At 37.3% G+C, this 19,808-nt stretch overlaps 1 protein-coding gene across 2 annotated transcripts; it reads left to right on the top strand.

Moving 5' to 3' along the window:
- The first annotated feature begins 2,591 nt into the window (after positions 1-2,591).
- rab5c (RAB5C, member RAS oncogene family) lies at positions 2,592-18,735 on the top strand. Of its 2 annotated transcripts, XR_014030504.1 has the most exons (7): positions 2,646-2,777; positions 12,158-12,521; positions 15,055-15,206; positions 16,807-16,929; positions 17,008-17,101; positions 17,293-17,477; positions 17,676-18,735. XR_014030504.1 is itself a non-coding variant. In XM_081370902.1 (6 exons), exons 2-6 carry the CDS (start codon positions 12,353-12,355, stop codon positions 17,418-17,420), a joined length of 666 nt encoding a protein of 221 aa, XP_081227028.1. In that variant the 5' UTR covers positions 2,592-2,777; positions 12,158-12,352; the 3' UTR covers positions 17,421-18,735. The 2 variants fall into 2 exon arrangements, 1 of the variants encoding a protein (XP_081227028.1); XM_081370902.1 differs by having other exon boundaries at positions 2,592-2,777; positions 17,293-18,735.
- Positions 18,736-19,808: the final 1,073 nt, after the last annotated feature.

Below are 19,808 nucleotides of genomic sequence, written 5' to 3'. Positions count from 1 at the left end.
GGCTGATTGGCTCATCAAATAAAATAAAAAATCTCAATAGGTTGAAAGATACAGTACAGTGTCTTCCACTAATACTGGCAACCTTGGTAAATGTTTATATAATTTTTATTTTTTATTGTATTTTTATTTTTTGCTGTTTATCCTCTTGGTCTTTCATCTGAAATATTCACCAAATCTAACCTTTAATTATGTATAGGCTTTACACTGTCACATATAATTTTCATAGAAACTATCCGAAATCTACATGGTAACTGTTTATTTATTATGTAACATCAGAACCATTAACCTATCCTTACATCTAAGTATACATACATATTGGAAAAATCTAGTTTAAACAACACGTACTGAGATGGTTAGGTTGCACATATCTTCTCCAAAGAGATGTTTCTTTAGACGCCCACCATCTCGCTCTTTCTGTCTACATCAGGGCTCCAGACACATCATTAGCCACAGGAGGCTACCCACACATGCTGCTTGGTTGTGGGAAAATCTTACCAACCTGTTATCTCTCAGCTCCTCCCCAGGCCCATGAATGCCTCATGTCAACATTTCATAAAGGATATATATATATATTTGTAGACTGTGCATCTTTTTCTGTTGTTTTAATCTGAAATGCAGCAGGAACATTGGCTGATGGGGTAGAGTCTTGCCAGCATATGAAAAGATAAGGTATAAAGTATAGGCCTATTGTAATTTGTTTGTGTCGTATTCATTTATTGAACTCAATATTTTTTCTGATAATGAGTACAAACAGCTGCTGTGTGTAAAATTATCACATTATTAATGGCATAAAGCAGTTGTTGAGAAATTGTCAGCATAGCCTGAGTACTCGCCACCTACGCACAACTTTAATGACACGCTGCTCGCTGACTGTAGTACATACACCGCTGGGCGGTAGGCTAATTAGCATGTTTGTTGCATCTATCACACTATAGATAGATCAGATTCCAGTTGAAACAAGTAGGCCTATGTGAGAGTAAGAAGAACTAAATAAAGGAATATCGGGAAAATACAATTACGAGAGTTTGCAGCATATAAAATATGCGTAATGAAACTATTCTAGTCTCAGTGCTCCTCAACCAGGATGGCATAAAACATTTAAATGTAAACTATATTATATTATTAATCAATTAAAATTATTTGTATTTAACCAAATACACTGCTGAACAATAACTAATTTGTGACTTCTTAGCCAATTAAAACCAAGAGATAACAAAAATGTAACCTGTCATTTAGACGGGTCAGAAGAACAAGTCTCCTCCTCCCCCTCTATTTTAATTGTTTTAATTGAAGAACAAACCGTTCTTGAAATGTCTGTATCCCACAAAGGAATCGTGTTTAAGCTAATTAAATGCAATATATTATCGTATTAGGCTACTCACTGTTTCTGTTAATAGACAGTTTGAAAACAAGCAGATTTGTCGTATAATTATAGCAGACATATTAGAAATTGTTGAAATTGTGTTGGACAACTGAGGGCCAGAGTAAACAAGGTTGAGGATCATTGCGTTACTTCACCTGACAGAAACCAGCCAGCGTTTTTTTAAGCATGGTTCTTCTAAGAGAGAGAGAAAAAAAACGGGTCTATTAAAAGTTTAATTGGCCTGTAGCGCCCCAGCTCGGTGATTACTGGTTAGTACATAACCTTTAGCCACATTCAGAGCTGATCTTGTTTTCATGCACTTGTTTTGAATTGGCAACACAAGGGTCCGTTTTTTAAGCACTTGTCTACAGATCAAACTAAAGTATTTGATACTGCCGTGCTTTTAATAACCACTGTGGAGAGGCCATCTTACCTTGTTATTGTTATATCAATATGCCCACAGAGTCCTGTGGATCCTCAAATGACTGTGGTTATCAAGTGTTTAAAGTTTTGTTATAATTTATTATTATAAAAGAGAAATTAAATTAATTTCAGACAAATGGGTAAATTACAAATAACAAATAAAATAGTCTACATCCTGCTTAATCTTCAAGACACTGACATTACATGCGACGGTAATGACTTTTTTAACGTACTGTTTATATATGACTATTATATACAGTAATTGATTAATTTTGTAGATTTAGCTTTTATTTTTATATTTTCAGCTTGGATTTTATTTTTAGTTATGTGGGTTTGTAATTTTTTTATATAGTTTTTTATTATTATGTTTATGTTTTACTATTCAGCCCTAAGTAAGTTTTTTCTTCTTCTTCTTTTTTTCTTTCAGTTTTTAGTCATTTTAGTACATAAACTTAGACATATTCATTTCATTATGCTGCCAGGGCAACATTTTTTTTTTTTTAAGTTTATCTTTACGTGTAGACTAATATTTATATTTTTATTTTATTTCAGTTTTTATTTAGTTAGTTGGTTTAAAAAGTTAGCTATAAGTCACATTCCCAGTTTAGAAAAACAAAAACAAATGCGTAGTTTCTAAATTAAGCAAATGCGCAGCTCTCTAAATAGTTTTAAGGAAAAGCATCATTTGAAATGTAACCTTTCAACAAATAAAATGAGAAAAGTAGAGGCAAATATTTAAAGATATGTACATATTATTGTCTTGCTGTGGGTGAGAAATGTAACCGCGATTTTATTGGCCACCACCACGTATATCAAAACAAGCCCCTCCTCCTCGGAAGAAGGTGGATTACGGAAGTTCGTCCCTTAAAGCGGAAGTGAAGGCCAAAGCCCGTCGACAGGAGACGCTTGAGGCGGCTGGAGGGGAATTTTCTCTCAGTCTGACAGCCAGGGATTTGACAGAAAGAGAAAAGCGCCGCACTCGTATCTCAAGGTAACCTCTATCTGGTTTTGTATTAATATGTTTGTTGGAAGGTTATTGTTATCTGGTCGTGCTTTACTGATATAGCTAACGTTAGAGGAACTGTCAAGAAGACTGTTAGCCGATGCTCATGACGCTCCTGAGCCGCTCATCTGGATCTTTCCCTCAGCGACATAAAAAAGGAATAGTGATTCAGGCCTCTCTGTCTTCTATCTGTCATGCTCCGAATATCAATCTTTACGGCAAACGTCAGTTTAATGGAGAAGGCTTCCATGGGCGTGTGTGCACACATGTAAATATATGTGTGTTTGATCAGATCCCCGATCAGCAGCTCTGAAGTTTGACCATCTACAGCAGGGCTTCCTTGTCTTATCATTTGACCGTTGTGATGCAGCCGAACACGCATCTCTGTGGTGGCGCTAAACGCCGATTGTATTGCGATTAGTAAGGGTGATACTTATCCAAACGCCTACATGTATTACATATTAACGTGTGTGTTTCTTATCTCTTTTAAAAAAGTTTTCTTTAGCTCTGCCCGTTGTTTTCTATTTTAATTTAAATGTTCAGTGTGTCTGGTTCACCGGCGTTGAGTTGAATGCTTGTGGTCAGAGCTCGTGGGAGGAGCAGATCAGAAGTGAAAGACATCGGACTTCATGAGGAAGTCAATAATGTGGCCTGAGGAGACTTGATTGACAGGTCAGCTAGATGAGTCATCACTTAAGATCGCACATGCATTGATATGAGCTTAGAGCTGTTTGATTGCAATGACAGTATGGTTTTATGATAGCAGTCCACCTCTTTAGATAGGTGAAATTATGATTTAGTCAAATACAAATTTATTTAAATTAATCATATCACCTGTCCAGACTTGTCTGTGTGTGTGTGTAAATATATATATGCATTATTGTCAATTATGAATTGTCACCTTTGATACTGAGAAGGATTTCTTGTAAAACACATATTCATTGTTCTGTTGCGCATAGTGACCTTTTGTTCTGCAGAAGCACTTGATGCACACATGACTTGTGAAACCTGCTGTCTTTAGCGCTGTTTTACAGTCTCGTAATGTCATTGTCTTTGAGATATTAGAATAGTGTAGGGTTGCGTCTTATTTGTGGTTTGTTTGCTTCTCGTGTGTGAGGAGGATCTACTTATTGCTTAACATGATGCGAATTAAAATAAAAAGAGACGTCATTACGATGCAAATGTATCTCAGTTGCTGTGTGTCGCTTTCTTGTTTTGGCTGTCACTGAAGGTGAGCAAACAGGAACAGAATATCACTTTCACCTCCTAGTTCTGCTCCGGAGAGCATAGTGGCTTTTCCCAGCATGCTTTGTAACTGCTTGAGGCATTTTAGGTAATCAAGAAGGCTGTTTTTGTGTTTCTTCCATTTAAAGCAATCAAGTTACAATGTCTTTCCTCATTAGATTTAAAGGAGTGGTATAATGCCCTTTTCACAAGATGTAAAATAAATCCCTGATGTCCCCAGAGTGTGTATGTGATGTTTTAGCTCAAAATAAAGACAATGTTAAAATTGTCACTTTTTTAGGGTGAGCAAAAACACACCGTTTTGTGTCTGTTCCTTTAAATGCAAATCAGCTGCTGCTCCCGGCACAGGGGGCGGAGCTTCAAGTGCTTGCACTCACACAGACATGCACTGAAAATTTTAAAAGTCAGACAAAGTTGGAGAGACTCAAAAAGTGACAACATGAAGAAGCAACAGGACATTTCTGAATGGTTAGTTGATGAATTTATGTGGCTTATGTGTAGTTATCTTCTAGTCATTGATTAGCATATTCTGCCTTGATAATCTATAAATCGTGTTCAGGGGCGGGGTTTATGTAAATTTTATGGTTTGTGATGTCACTAACCTGGGAGGAATGTTGTGTAGTTCCTACCAGCCGTTTGTTGTAGTCCTTAAAAAGCGATTTCTCTAAAAGCAAATATCTCCCTTTGCTTTGAGCGTCGTAACTTCATAGATGTTGTTTATGCTCAAACAAACAGTAACATTACACACTAACTAAAATGAAAAAAGTGAAATCACAGGGAACTACACTGCGACCAAAATGGTCGCATATGCGACCTTTTGAAATGCCATTGCGACCAAAATTTTTAATGGGTCGCAAATGTATCACTGATTATTTTTGTACCTATGTTTTAGGCAATATGCTATGATTTACTATGAGCATTTATTAAAACAGAAATGTGTATTTTAAGAATACGTTTTATAACGTGCTCTGAGCATTCAACACATCAAGTTGGCTTCAGCCCCGCGACCGTTACTTAGATTAAAACGTACCATTGTATCTGCGCGACTCGCGAGCTCTCTCTCTCTCACACAAATACGGACGCGCGCGTGCACACAGAGAGAGAAGATAATTGTAAAATGAAAATTGACGGGCTATAGTTTAAATTTTGTTCTTGGTGTTTTTTTTTCTGTCAAAATGTCGGAAAGCATATTGTATTATCCATCCGTGTTTTTAAAATTCGTTAAATGACGGACGTTTTACAACACAGCCCTCGTTGTCGGATTCGTCAAACTTAGCCTACTTGATATTATTTTTAGAATAAGTGATTCGTTATGCTATTATTGGACTCCTGTCTATTCATTGTCAACTGTTTTCTATAAATATGTTTGTATTGGCTAACATTTATGCAGCTAATGCCTGTCCTGTTTAAAATGTGCAATGCTCAAATGCAAAGACAGCACGTCACAAATAGAAGCCCTTTTCCCTGTGCTATTTAGTATCATATTTGGTTATTGGAATAATAAATTAAGTAGCCTATCTTTATTGTACACCTGTTTTTTTTTTTTTTCCTTTTTTTTCCCTGTTTTTCTAGGGGTTTCTTAATTTTAGACCAGCACACATTATATGCAATGCAATGCAATATAATGCATGTGTGTCCTATGTGTGACATATTTTGCACACAGGTAAAGGTGCCCAATATCAGTCATTTCTAAAGTAAAAAAAAAAAAAAAAATCTTTTTTTTTGGAAAATTTCTCTTTATTTGATTATCAGTAAATTTGTTTTCTATACAGAGATATCGATATCGGCCATAACAGCAATATTAATATCTGTTATTATCGGTATCGGCCACAATTTTTACATCGGTGCATCACTACTCAAGAGTTCAGGAGTCTGCCCATCTGTGCCAACCATAGCATGTTGAAATCCATTTTGCACTTTATTGTGTACTGTATTTTCTATTGCAGTAAATCTATCCCAACCAATGTTAAAAAAAAACAAAAACAAGAAGGCATGTGGTTTAAAAGATGGCAAGTAAAATAAAAAGCACATCTGTGTGCAATACAGTTTCATTATTGTTCATTATTATCCAGAGTGGCTTACTATAAACAATTTGTGCGACCAAATCATGTTTTGCGCCAGTAACTGAAAAAGTTAGTAGCGCAAGTGCCACCAGTGGAAAAGGTTAGTGTAGTTCCCTGAATCATAATCGACCACCCCTTTAAATGGCCATGACTATGTTGTTCCTTTTACGGATGACTTTTAAGTTGTTGTTATTGAGGGCTTTATGAGAAACCAGGGTGTGATCAAGGTAGCTTTTTACCATTGAGTTTTTGTTTTCTCTTTCAATTTATGATTATGACTATGCCAATTATATTGTTTTACACGGGGTTCACTGGAAGCTGGCATTGTATTCAATCACTAAAAAACAAACTAAAACACGCTTCACTGTTCACAAAATGAATAGGGACTTTTAAAATTGTGATTTACAAGAATAGTCATAGAGATGACTATCATTTTTATTTGTGTTATCTTGAACTAAAGTATTTTATCAAGTGGAAATTGATCTTTGTGTGTGCAATGCAATCTCTAAAGAACAACTGGTAAAAACCCATATCCCAGTATTCATCATGACGACCGGAAAGAAGTGTATTAGGAATTCGTTTATTCATTTTTTGTTAACTGAAATAAAGCTGAAATAGAGTAAAATATTAGAAGACTTAACTAACTGAAATTATGGGTTTCAAAGTGTATGTTTTTGAAAATGGTACTGTTATTGTGTAAACTTAAAGCAAATCTGTGTATTATTTGTTCAGTCTATTGGCGAGTAGTATTTATTTACAAAGTGACATCGCCAGCTACTGGCCTGGCATGAATAATACAGCGTTTTTAGTCGTTTTCTTATAGTTTTAGTCATCGTCTGTACTCGAAAAACGCCATTGTTGTCGTGTAAACATACACTTAGTATTTAGGTCATGGTGAAAATCGGACACATACAGGAATGTTTATCACCACCAGGTTATGTTTATTTAAAGGACAAACCAACTCAAATGTGTCTGAATAACCCAGATCTGCTGAACTGAAGATGAAATGTTGGATCTCGAAGCGACTCTAATGAACAGGAACAACTGGAGCACAAAGTAGATTACATGCCTGCACAAACAGACAGAGAGATGGGGAAAAAAGGCATTGTCTGATGGAGCAGGCAAGATGCATATAATAGCATCTGTTAAGTTGTATTATTAATGAATGCAGCTGTTGAGCAGTTTGCCCTTCCAGGCGTTGAGGAGGGTGTGGATGTGTTGTTATCTGTGTGTTTGCTCTGCAAAATTGCAACAACTTCTTAGATAGATAGACAGACAGACCGTCCTTTCTAACACACCCTCTCAGACATTTGTTTAATGATCAGACAGGCAGGCCATGTTGGTGATGATGCATGCGATTTCCCTTCCAGCTGGTTTCCTGGAGAGCATTTCCTATTTCCACACTGTTGTTGAGATCCCTCCCTCCCAGTGAACTGTGTTTGATGGGGGAGGGACAGTATTATTGCACTCCTTCTTGTTGGATTTAAGTGTCTCACCACAGAACTGTATATTCAGCATGCGATTTTGCATAGATGGGAAATGAGCCATAGTGATTGGAATGCTGGTGCCAGCGATTCGGGCTGACATGTACGCACAGGTTTCAACGCGGTGACCTCACCGATAGATGACAGGAAGTGAATCAGGTGTCTTAAACTACAATAGCTGGAAATTACAGCAGTTCTCCGTGGAGTGCTTCTGTGGAATTTCATCGTTGTCGTTGCCTGGTGTTTGGTCACTCGGTTTCAGTGGCATTACGGTAAAATCCATCCTTCCGTGGTGGGTGTCTGATGTCATGAATGACATCTCTATTATTGATACTGTTGCAAGTTTTCATTACGATGTCTGTCCATCTGCTAATAAGATGCTTTAGTCCGTTGGTAAAAATCAGTAAGGCAGAACATATGAAAATCACATCAATATTTCATGAACATGCTCTCTATTTCTCCACTCCCTCTTTGGTGCAATTATTCCCATATTCTGATTAGGGCTGGGAGAAAAAAAATCGATTCACCCAGCTATTGCGATTTTTATTTATTTTTACGATTTTAAAATCGATCTTTTTATTACAGAATCGATATTAGTTCAAATTGAATTGCTTTATTTTTGTCCTTGCTTATGGATGAGGTTGACAGAAGTTAGCCACTTTTGACAGTAGACAGTAGAGCTGCACGATTAATCTTTTAAACCCAGTCTATTAAACCTTTGACAAAATCATATCGTAACATTCAAATCTGCATTGGCGCTGCCACTGACCCAGAGAGAGTTGTCATGAAACCGCCTCACAAAAGGTATTTTCAACCTCATAGTATCATTATTTCTGTGATACAAAAGTTCAAATCATTAAGGTAAAATATAAACACTGATGTCTACCATATAGCGATCAAAATAGAGTAAATCAGCTTTTGATAGAAACTTGGCGCTTAAAATAACGCATCGATTACATTGTTTCGCTACAAGTGACTGTTAAATGTATTTATTGAATCATTGATTAAAGAGAATGTACTCTATGATGCTTCTGAAATAAGTCAGAAAAATGTGATGAATTGGTTTTGTAAATATGACTCATCTTATACATCATGAACATATACGTCTGTATAAATGTATGATTTAACTTTTCCCCATGGTCTAGTGTTAAAAAAAATCACTATATATTGCAATATCGAATCGCAAAACTTGTAGAATCACAATTCTTAAAAAAAAAAAAAAATCGCAAAACATATCGTATAGGCACTCAAGCATCGTGATAGTATTGAATCGGGAGATAAGTGTGTCGTCGCTGCACTAATTCTCATCCTTCTTTGCCCTCGTTGTGAGATTTTCTCTGTAGTGAGATTTACAGCTGAGTGATATATTCCAGGTGCTTTTGCTGATGATTTTAAAATTAAGGTTTTTATTTTATTTATTTGGACATTAAGTTTCCTAAAGAAGTCATTACACTGGCATTAAGCAAGCATCTTGATAATGTCTATTTAACATAAAAACAAGAAAAACAAACAGTACAATAGTTGGTATGTTGGCTCTGATTCATTTGTGATTCATCACAGATATGTTCATGGATACTGTGATTTTTTTTTTTTTTTCATACATTACAATTTTCTTGTATTTTTATTGTGTAAATGTAATTTTTTTATTGTTATACTAGTGGAATATAAATGAAAATTATTAAATCGTTTTTCTCCTTCATTCAGTGAAAAACAGTGGCCATGTTCACACAGCAGCAGAATACAGTTCAGTCCTGTTTTGAGTCCTTAAAGTCATCATTTACCTCAAGTTGTTCCAAAGCTGTATGCATTTCAGTTGATGGTCCCCATTGATTTCCATAATATGGAAAAAAATACTATGGAAGTCAATGGGGTCCATCAACAGTTTGGTTACACTTTTTTTTGTGCGCGTGTGTGTTCAGCAGAAGAAAGAAATTCATACAGGTTAAGAACAACTTTCTTTTTTTGTGTGCTTTGTTTTTTACGCGTGTCTCAAAAATGCTCCTCTCTCCACCCATATAAAAGCTGCTGTCAGTTAATGAAGATTTGATGGATGAACTCGCGACTCAATTGGACTCTTGTCGTGTCAAAAGTGATCATTTTTTTCAGTTTTATGGGCGTTGCCATTTTTGATATTACTTCAGTCACTGTTACTAGTTACGAGAATACTGTCTTGACTCCCATTGCACATTCACACAGAAAGTATTTGAGATGCTACTATGGATGCATAGTAAATTATAGGCTGATAGCTCAGGACAACATAGACTACTTGGAGTTGCATGCTTTGAATGTTGCTTTACACTCAACTGAAAATCTTTTTGATACACAACTGTCAAAGGTTATCATAAATGTTAAGCTTCAGTTGCTTTAAAGGAGAACTCCGGTCAATTTTAACATTAAGCTCATTTTTTTGTAAAATTGGAGTGCTGTCAATACAGAGAACAACGACAAAAATCGGTGTTGCCTACACCGTGTTATCCTCTTTTTAAAATTTGCGCCCTGTTGACTTCAATGGGGCAAGTACTAAACCTGCTTTTAGCCTCTTAACATCCTTGATGTGTCATTACAAGTGCACAGCTAATGTGAGTGATTCCTTCAGAGTGAACACGGGTGAATCTGACTGCATTAGATGTGAAAGATATAAATAAAAGTGATGTTATTTCAGCCAGCACACATACCTGTGTTTACATCCTGTTTTCGGTCGAAGTCCATAGTAATCGATTGTCGAGTTCACGCGCGTGATCATAGGTAACTAAACCTATGCGTGTGAACTCGACAATTGATTACTATGGCCTTCGACCGAAAACAGGAAGAAAATACAGGTATGTGCGCTGGCTGAAATAACATCACTTTTATTAATATCTTTCACATCTACTGCAGTCAGATTCACCCGTGATCACTCTGAAGGAATCACTCACATTAGCTGTGCACTTGTAAGCAACTTTTGCAGCGATTTTTATGTAAGCATATCAGTGAACACCCCTGACCACTCGGTGAGTTTCACGTCTTTGTAAACGAAAGTTTAATGCATTTTATGAAGTATTGTTCCAGTGCACCTATACACCCATTCTAGAGGTTTTGGGGAAAGCGAAAGAAACCTAAAATTCTCGGGACAGCAGCATGTGTCCAAATTTTAATCTTAACCGTTCTATTTCATCAGAAACGATCTGTAAACAGGGCTTTAAGTGTAAAATACCGAACTTGCCCTTTAAATCTTGAACTAGATTTTTGCTGTATCTTGTATTGAATTTAACTTTAAACATTTTGAATCTAATTGGCTACAATAGATGTTTGAAAAAGAAACCACAAATATTTGAGCAAGATTAATCATATTCAGACAGCCTATTTCATCTTGTTTAGCTGTATAGTCAAGCCAACCCTTTGTGCCATACTGTTTCTATTTATGGTCCACTTTCTGTGCAACGCATGTTGAATGGCATGAGAAGATGTGGTTTGCAGAAATTTGTGTGTGAGTGATTCTAAACCTCCGTCACATGCTCTGGATTAGACTGAACCTCAAGACCTGACGCTGGCAGTGACATCTCGCTCCCCATAATCACTTCATTGGCCTTTTCTTACAGTTATTAACAGGAGAGACGGGCCTTTGACCTTTCATTTAATGCTGCTTAAATGAAAATGTTTTGTTTTTTTGTGATAGCCCAGGCCTCAATACCTGAATATTGTCCTACAGAGGAAGGAGGTCCGTCCATCCAGTTATTGATATCTATCTTCTCTTCTCTCCTCTTTTGCTGCCAATTACTGTGTCTGCTGCAGCAGAAAGAATATCTGAATCCATCTTTGACAAGCTGAAAAAATGAGTTGCTGTTATTTCTTCTTTCTGTGTCTCTCTGTCTTGTAATAATCACATTCATTTTCTCTCACCTTTATTTGCTCAGTTGTTTTAGTGATCTACTTTCGCTCTGCTGTCTGTAATGGCCACAGAGAATCAATTGAACTTTTTTTTTTTTTTATGAACAGTACGTAACACTACCCAGTTAGGACAAAAATAAAGGTTTCAAAAGTTGAATATATGAGTTTTCCCCCAGTAGCCTTTTCATTTATCAATCTGAAAGCATAAAGAAAATGTTACGCCACAGTCCACAATTCATTTGGCCTCAAGCTGAGCTGAGTGTTGGTCTTCGTATAACAAAATATAGGCTGCACAAAAAAAAACCACAGCAGGTCCTGACCTGTTTTCAGCACCTTTTCCGTCAATACGGTGCAGATAATTTTTGGATAAGTGAAGGTTATTTAAATTGGGGAACTATTTTAGTGTATGTGTGACATGACACCTAGCGTGTTTTTGTATGGATGCTTTTAACTGTAATTGCGGCACAGTGTGGGTGGAATCTGTAAAGGGGATTGTTTTGTTGTAGTGAGTTTTATTGGAGCACTATGGTGAGGCTGGTTAATGGTTAGTGCACTGGAATGGTGATAGCTGTTAACAACCTGTAATGAGTCTGTCCTTTCCTTTCACTCAACTTTGGAGCGTCACAGTCAAGTGTTTTGTAATATGCCCAATTATATCTGGTCATTGATGTGTTTTGTTGATCAACTTCCTTTCTCCTTTTTCCTCTAGGTTTATTCATCCAATTGGAGCCATCTCTCCATCTTTTTCTCACTTTCTCTCCTGATTTTCTCTCTCTCTCTGTCTCTCTCGACCCTGCCCTCCCCGGAGCCTCGTTGATCCTGGTTTAGGACCCCTGTCATATCCAGTGAGGACCCCTCTTAGATCCAGTCAGCCCTCTCCTCTCCTGTTGTCCGGCCTGTTGGCATGGCGGGGCGAGGTGGACCAGCGCGGACCAACGGTGCCGCCCCCGTCGGGAACAAAATCTGCCAGTTTAAACTGGTCTTGCTGGGAGAGTCTGCCGTGGGCAAGTCCAGCCTGGTGCTCCGTTTCGTCAAAGGCCAGTTCCACGAGTACCAGGAGAGCACTATTGGAGGTGAGCCAGAGCGGGTTTATGTCCAAGCTTATTCTCTCTAGGAATGGAGGATTTTTGAATATATATTCGCATTACAAGAATGCACACAGGCCCAAAACTCCTCACTAGTTACTGTATTTAGCTATGACATGAACAGAGGTCACATTAGACTTCCGTATTGTCTGTCATTTTGACAGACAGGGTTGTAAAAATTCCATCATAATCTATTATTACTCATATAACTGATTAATTTTCATATTTTAATGGTAATAAGCAATTTAGTAGGCTCTGTTATTGTTCACATTTCCATTTTTCCTTTAAATTTACAGGACAAGCATATAGGCTAGATTATGCATTTATTTATATATGAAGAGAAAGTTGAAAGGAGACTGTGGGTCACTTTTCAAGTTTCATCATGAATGTTTGTCCAATAAATCGTAATAAGCTTTGTTACTTTTGATATGAAACAAAGTCTCAGCTTTCAAATTCTGTCCATTTTATCACAAAACTCAAGAGATCACTGTAGCGTCTTTGTTTGAGAGTAGCGGAGCGCGAGTGAACGCAATCATCCCTTCATCTCTTATTACGTTACAGAATGAAAATAAACATGAATGAACATCAGAAAACATGTTGAAAGATACAGTCCAACTTAGAAATCCATATCATGTATCTCATGTAATTGCTCAATCTGTGTTTCAACCGCAGAAAGACTCAATAAAATAGCTTGCAAACAATGTCACATAACTCAGAAAAGCCATTAATTCGTTGACCATTAACTTTATAGTCAGCAAGAGCGCACTCACCACCAAGTGGTCAGGGGTGAGAATTACAGAATTACAGTTACATAAATTATAAAAGATAGGCTTTTAGATTTTTCCATCATTGCTAAAAAAAAAAATCTGCCAATGATGGACATTTTTCGGTTAATGTGACCTCTGGGCATGAAAAACGGCAGACGTGGAAAAATATTAGGGATACACAATATATTGGTACCTAATCGGTTGACAGAAGAGTCAACAGCATTCATGTGCATATTTCAAAATAAAAGTCTTGCATCAGAAAAACATTTAGAACTATGTTTTGTTGTTGTTGTTTGACTACACACTCAAACGGTCTTGTGACCCACCAGTTGAGAAACACTGGTCTAGATGATTTTAAAGTGAAATTTCTTAAATAAATTTGTGCAAGAAACTTTGATTTAACATGAATGACTTCAGGGGGAATATGCTGTCAAACTGTTGAATATGTCTTCTGTAAAAGATTAGCTACGGGATAATATTTTATAATACAACATACTAGTAGTGAGATCATGTTGAACGCTCTGCGTATACGAGGTTGTGTGGCTTGTGTTGATCTGTGGTGAGAGGGCTGGGCTTGGTCTGAACCAGACAAGCTGGTTCTAACTCGCTAATCACATGACTACCACATGAGTTATACTGGAGTATTAAACAGACACGCAGTTATGCATGTGCACATATCTGATCTCCTAACCAAACACATGTGTATGCTGTATACAGCTTGAAATGGTATTCATTTTAAATATAGATTTATGTTCTGAATTACATGGACAGAGAAAGGCGTTAGAGAAACGACCAGAAGGAAAGGGAAACAGTCAACAATGGGATTTCCTGAGTGTGTGTGTGCTATTGTGTCCCTCCAAGTTGTCAGTGTTTTAGGGAAACTTAAAGCTAAATTTGATCATGGACATTCGTGGATTTGTTCCATTTAAGGCTCAGTCTTGTATTTAGCAAGAGATTCTAGAATAAATTCAGACACGAGGAAAGAGAAGTGCTGGAGTGACATTTGGTACGGGCAGGATACCGCATGCTTGCACAAGGCTGGCAATAAGGAAATTCTCAGCACTTTTTTTGTCCTTCTACATGTTTTCCTTCAATGCCATCATCCTGTCGTCAGTGAGCAGGTCAAAGATCACAGCACTCGCAGTGCTTTGGAGAAATTAATGTGAGCTACAAACATGTGACCATTGCACCTGACTCAGCAAAAAGTTTGAAGTGTAAGGGATTCGAAATATGGATGGTCTTTCTTATTCTGCGCTTCTGCACACTTTCTGTGTATGCGTCATTTTATTGTGTATTGTAAAATCTAAATTTTTGGAACAATTTTTGAATGCTTGCCTGTGCAAATGTCACGTTCTTTTGATTCTTTGAATAGAAAGTTCAAAAGAACAGCATTTATTTGAAATAGAAATCTCTTGTAAATGTGAGCCGGGACTCGAACTCTGGTCACCCAAAGCGCAATCGCGCTGCCCACATGGCTATCGGCTCCAGCAACACTAAAGTTTTTGTCCTAAGCGTCTATGATAAGAGGCAGAACATTTAGTCAAATCCTGCTCCACATAACTGTACATAAAATGTTAAATACCTTTTGAATGGCCTGATCATGATGATGCATGTTTCTCATTCTTCCTCTCTACAAATGTCCAGCACTTAAATAGCTAAGCCGTAAGGAAGTGCTAAAAGGATCATTTTGATTGTACAAACTGATACACATTACTGAAATGTCACAAAGATTTCTGTTTCTCTTTCCCTTCTAGCTGCTTTCCTCACACAGACAGTCTGCCTGGATGATACAACAGTGAAGTTTGAGATTTGGGACACGGCCGGACAGGAGCGATATCACAGCTTGGCCCCTATGTATTACAGAGGAGCCCAGGCGGCCATCGTCGTCTACGATATTACTAACACAGTGAGTGCCTGTGTTTATGAAATCAAGACCTTTAAGTCAGAGTTGCATCAGACAGGTGTCTTGTACAGCCAATTGTTCACCAGCTGAGAGTTGCGTAGCACTTCAGTTGCAATCTGACTTTGTCAGTTGTGCTTTGGCTCTAATAAAGGCTGACATCACAGCGTTGTGCTCAGCAGAAGGGTAAGGTCTGAATAATAAGGTTTCACCTGACTGACTGCCGGGTTTAATTATTATTCTGTAGGATACAGTCAGACCTTTGCTCAAAGTCAAGTAACAATCACAATGGCAATACAATTCCTGTTGGCAACCTTAAAGCTAATCAAGCTTTTAATGTTGTTTACAGTATATCTCTCTATGTGGTGTTTTTAAAATGCTTTAAGACAAACCATGTGTAAATTCAACACCATTGCTGAGGATTTTCTCCTTAAAACTGCAGTGAACCAAATACTGTCTCAAAACGCGGTTTGAAATCGCTGGTGTTTCTGACGTCACAAATTACCTTGTAACCAATCAGGTCAACGTGTGATCGTTAACGAGTGGATCTCTGAGCTGACGTGAGTGAGTGGAGGCGGGTCTAATTTACATATTCATAGAACTGTGCATACTAAATGAGGCATGGGTGTAGCGTTACATTCAAGCTATTTTAAGGCATGACAATTTTTTTTTCAAGGATAAAACATTTAAATATGTCATTTTGGAGATCAAAGATGAGTTTTAAGGGATAAAATTATTGAATACAGGGGGATTTTAAGCTAATGTATGTAGTATATGTATGGCTTTTTGTTGTTAATGAAACTTAAAATACAGCCTTTTTTATTTATTTGTAATATGTAAAATATTGTATTTTCTTTTTTAAAAAAACTGGAATATGCATGCTTTAATAAATAGGATATCAGTTCATTATAAATATGACAAAGCTGAATTTTCAGCATCATTATTCCAGTCTTCAGTGTCACATGATCCTTCTGATATGCCGATTTGCTGCTAAAGAAACAATTCTTATTAATGTTTAATTCTAATCTATTAAAGTTATTCTGCTTAATATTTTTGTTCATCTTCAGGATTCTGTGATGAATAGAATGTTCAAAAGAACAGCATTTATTTGAAATAGGAAACCTTTGTAACATTATACAGTCAGTTTCAATCAAATTAATGCATCCTTGCTGAATAAATGTATTAATTCCATTAAAAAATAAAAAATACTGACCCCAAACCTTTGTGTGCTATATATATATTATCATTTGACATGCTCTATTAAATAGACATTACATTGTTGCAAGCAGGTAAAGCATTGAATATGCATTCCCATCATGCTTTGCATTTAGACAGCAAGTTACGAGTTTGTGTCAGGGCAGGGCTTTGGTTAAATACATTTAAATTGCAGTAAAACATTAAATTGACATCCCCACAAGTCACCCATGATTCTGTATGTGCTCAAATCCAATCGAACAAGTTCAAGAACCATAGCAGTTCACTTCAGAGGCTTCTGTTGATCTACACTATGACTGGTCCTTAACTTTTCCTTCGTTTTTATTTATTTATTTATTTATTTATTTTAACAGTTGCTCCTACTGTTTTTTTTTTTCTTCTTCTGTTTTAGGACACATTCACTAGAGCAAAGAACTGGGTGAAGGAGTTGCAGCGTCAGGCGAGTCCAAATATCGTCATTGCTCTGGCTGGCAACAAGGCAGACTTGGCCAACAAGAGAGCCGTTGACTTTCAGGTAAGTTTACACGAACGCAAAACAACCTCTGTAAATCTGCTTCCGAATGTTTTTAACTCATCGGCAAGCTTTCTTTAGGAGGCGCAGGCGTACGCAGACGACAACAGCCTACTCTTCATGGAAACGTCTGCGAAGACCGCTATGAACGTGAACGAGATCTTCATGGCTATTGGTACGATCTCATCTCTGTTGTTGATTCTCTTCAAGCAAAGAGCATGCAACATGACACCAGTTTCACCTGCCGCAAAGACGCTCCTCTAGACACCACACCTAATCATTCAAATACTGCTGTTGATTTGATTCAGATCAAAGCAACCTAGTATGTTTATGAAGAAATGTTTTCCTTCTCTTTTCCTCCTGTAGCCAAGAAGCTTCCGAAGAACGAACCGCAGGGTGGGGCGGGCAGTGGCGGACGGGCCAGAGGAGGGGTCGACCTACAGGAGACAGCACCTCAGAGCAGAAGCGGCCAGTGCTGTGGAGGCGGCAACTAACCATTGGACCAATCAGCTGGCAGATGCACACAAGGACTGATACAGACACACAACACAGTATGAATCCATAGTGTGAGATCCATTCACTTATGACCCAGCTCTAAACTATGGCCAGTTAGAGCTTCAGAACTGGAAACAGGTCATTGATACCCTTGTAAATCAACACATTAATGTTTCGACCATTTATCCCTCCTAAGAACACGACATGCAAACATTCACACACACACACACACACACACACACACACACACACAGAAGCTATGACATGTCTCTGCCACCTATGAGTTATTTGATTTGTCTTATATAGTTTTGACAAAACAATAAAGAGACACGTGATCCGATCTAACCGATCGCTCTTAAAACAAAAGAAATTCCAGACTGCTGCTGGTGGAAAAACAAGTTGTCTCTCCCTTGTATTTCCTTATGCTCTCATTTGCTCATTTGTATAAAAAAAAATCTAGTGGTGACGTCACTATTTAATTGCGCTCTCCCTTTTGGTGGATGCATACTGCCAGTATTGAGTTACATCTCATCTTCCTCCTGCTCTCCTTGATCACATCCCTCCTTTGTCGGAGAGAGGAAAGATTGGAGAATGAGAAAAGAGGCTATTTTCCATCTATGTCAGGCTGTTCTGTAGATCCTGTATTATCTCTCTTGTATTAGTCTCTCGGGCGTCCACTACTCCAGCACAAATGAAACCAGTATATGATTTGATAGGCTAGACTTTTTTTCTAATCATTTACATATATCTACTTGTATATCTAAATGCATTAACAGGTGGTATAACTCCATATGTGTTTTTCTTTTTCTCTTTCTTTGCATTAATGAAATGTTTTTGAAATCATTCAGACAAATGAGAAAATCCATATGAATTACACAAGGCAAAATCAGCCTCCTCTGACCAAAATCCCAAATATTTACGAGGAAAAAAAAAAAGATAATGTTGCTGTTCCTGTACTTTTTTTTTCTTTTCCTGTGAAAATGTCCCCAATCATTAGCTATTTCAATTCAGCACTTTTGTAAGAATTTACTTGTTTTTGTTCTTAAGAGTGCACTGGGTATTTCTTTGTCCTCTGACAACGTCATTTTTTGTCAATATGGTTCCCTCCTGTTTTATGTCGAAGGACGTCTATTTCAACCGGCATTTTCAGCATCACTTGTGACATATCACAAGCACAACACATGTGAACAGTGACCCAGAAGTCTCCAGCAGGGTCTGAGGAACGAGGGATGCAATGGACAAAGGCAAATAAATGGAAAAACACAAACCTAGTAGAACTTGTAATTTTACCAATAAAGGAGGGGAAGGTATACATTCTGTCTGTTGTGCTGTTATTTCTAAATGTAGGTGGTGATTTTGAGGTGTTTTCTTATTCCTGCACCCAAATAAGGTTGGGAACAGAACTGGTCCTTCATTTTTCACCATTACTAAATTACAGCATTTTCTTTGCTGCTGTGGAGGGAGCATCATGGGTAGAGGTTTACTCTGTTTGTTGTGCTGGCAGTCTTTTTGAACTTGACACCAACTGCAGTAGTTTTGAGCCACTGATGCTATTGTAGAAAGTCACTATTCACAATCAATCATGATTAATTTAATCCATGAATGAAAGTGTCTAATAACAGGGTGGTTACTGAGAATAGGCAAATAGTATTTGACTGGTCATGTGATCTTAACATGAGAGGACCCTCTCCATGTACAATTAAACAGCTTTTATAAGATTGCAGATATGATTGAATTATTCTTCTCATCAGAGTAGTTTGATTTTATATATCAGTTTCCAATTGAGTGCATTTATTTGGGTGTGCAACTTTTTAAAAAGGAGGAAAAAATACTGTGCACCTTTAAGGCTCATAATGAGACTTAAATCTGACTGGTAGTTAAAAATACACGAGTTTTCTTTTTATCAATGATATCTGAATGAATGAAATAACCAATTTTTTGTTTGTAAGGCCTAGAGCAGTAAATTATAACTGAACCGGAATAGTCACAAATTTACATTTGTTTACCTTTTGTTATTTTTCTAAAAAATAATAGTCAGCTAATATATTAAGCTGACTAGTTTTGAAAAATATTAAAATAGTTTATATAACTATCCCCTGGTTTAACAGACAAGTGGGCTCAAGACAGTCTCAGACTAAAGTGCATGTTTGAGCTGTTTGAACTGAAAGCAACTTGCACTGGCGTGTCTTAAAATATGTCAGTGCCATTGTTTTGTCTCAAGATGCACACCAATAATGTTTTTTGTCTAAGCCACGTTTATAAAAGCCACTTAAATGCCACAACTGAACAAAGGCCTGTCTGTGAAACCAGACCTGTGGCCAGTTGCACAAACTGCTTAGACTAGTCTTACAGTTTAGTCATCTAATTTTTTTTTTCTTTAAGATGGG

The sequence above is a fragment of the Scardinius erythrophthalmus genome, assembly GCF_964197995.2.
Source record: "Scardinius erythrophthalmus genome assembly, chromosome: 1".
Lineage (NCBI taxonomy): Eukaryota > Metazoa > Chordata > Actinopteri > Cypriniformes > Leuciscidae > Scardinius > Scardinius erythrophthalmus.
The sequence above is the reverse complement of the archived record's forward strand: the minus strand, read 5'-3'. Positions and strand labels throughout refer to the sequence as shown.

Excerpts from the sequence above, each read along its gene's own strand:
- rab5c (XM_081370902.1), top strand. The coding sequence starts at position 12,353 with ATGGCGGGGCGAGGTGGACCAGCGCGGACCAACGGTGCCGCCCCCGTC. Across the intron at positions 15,207-16,806 it reads TCTACGATATTACTAACACA|GACACATTCACTAGAGCAAA; the intron begins GTGAGTGCCTGT and ends CTTCTGTTTTAG. Across the intron at positions 17,102-17,292 it reads CGAGATCTTCATGGCTATTG|CCAAGAAGCTTCCGAAGAAC; the intron begins GTACGATCTCAT and ends TTCCTCCTGTAG.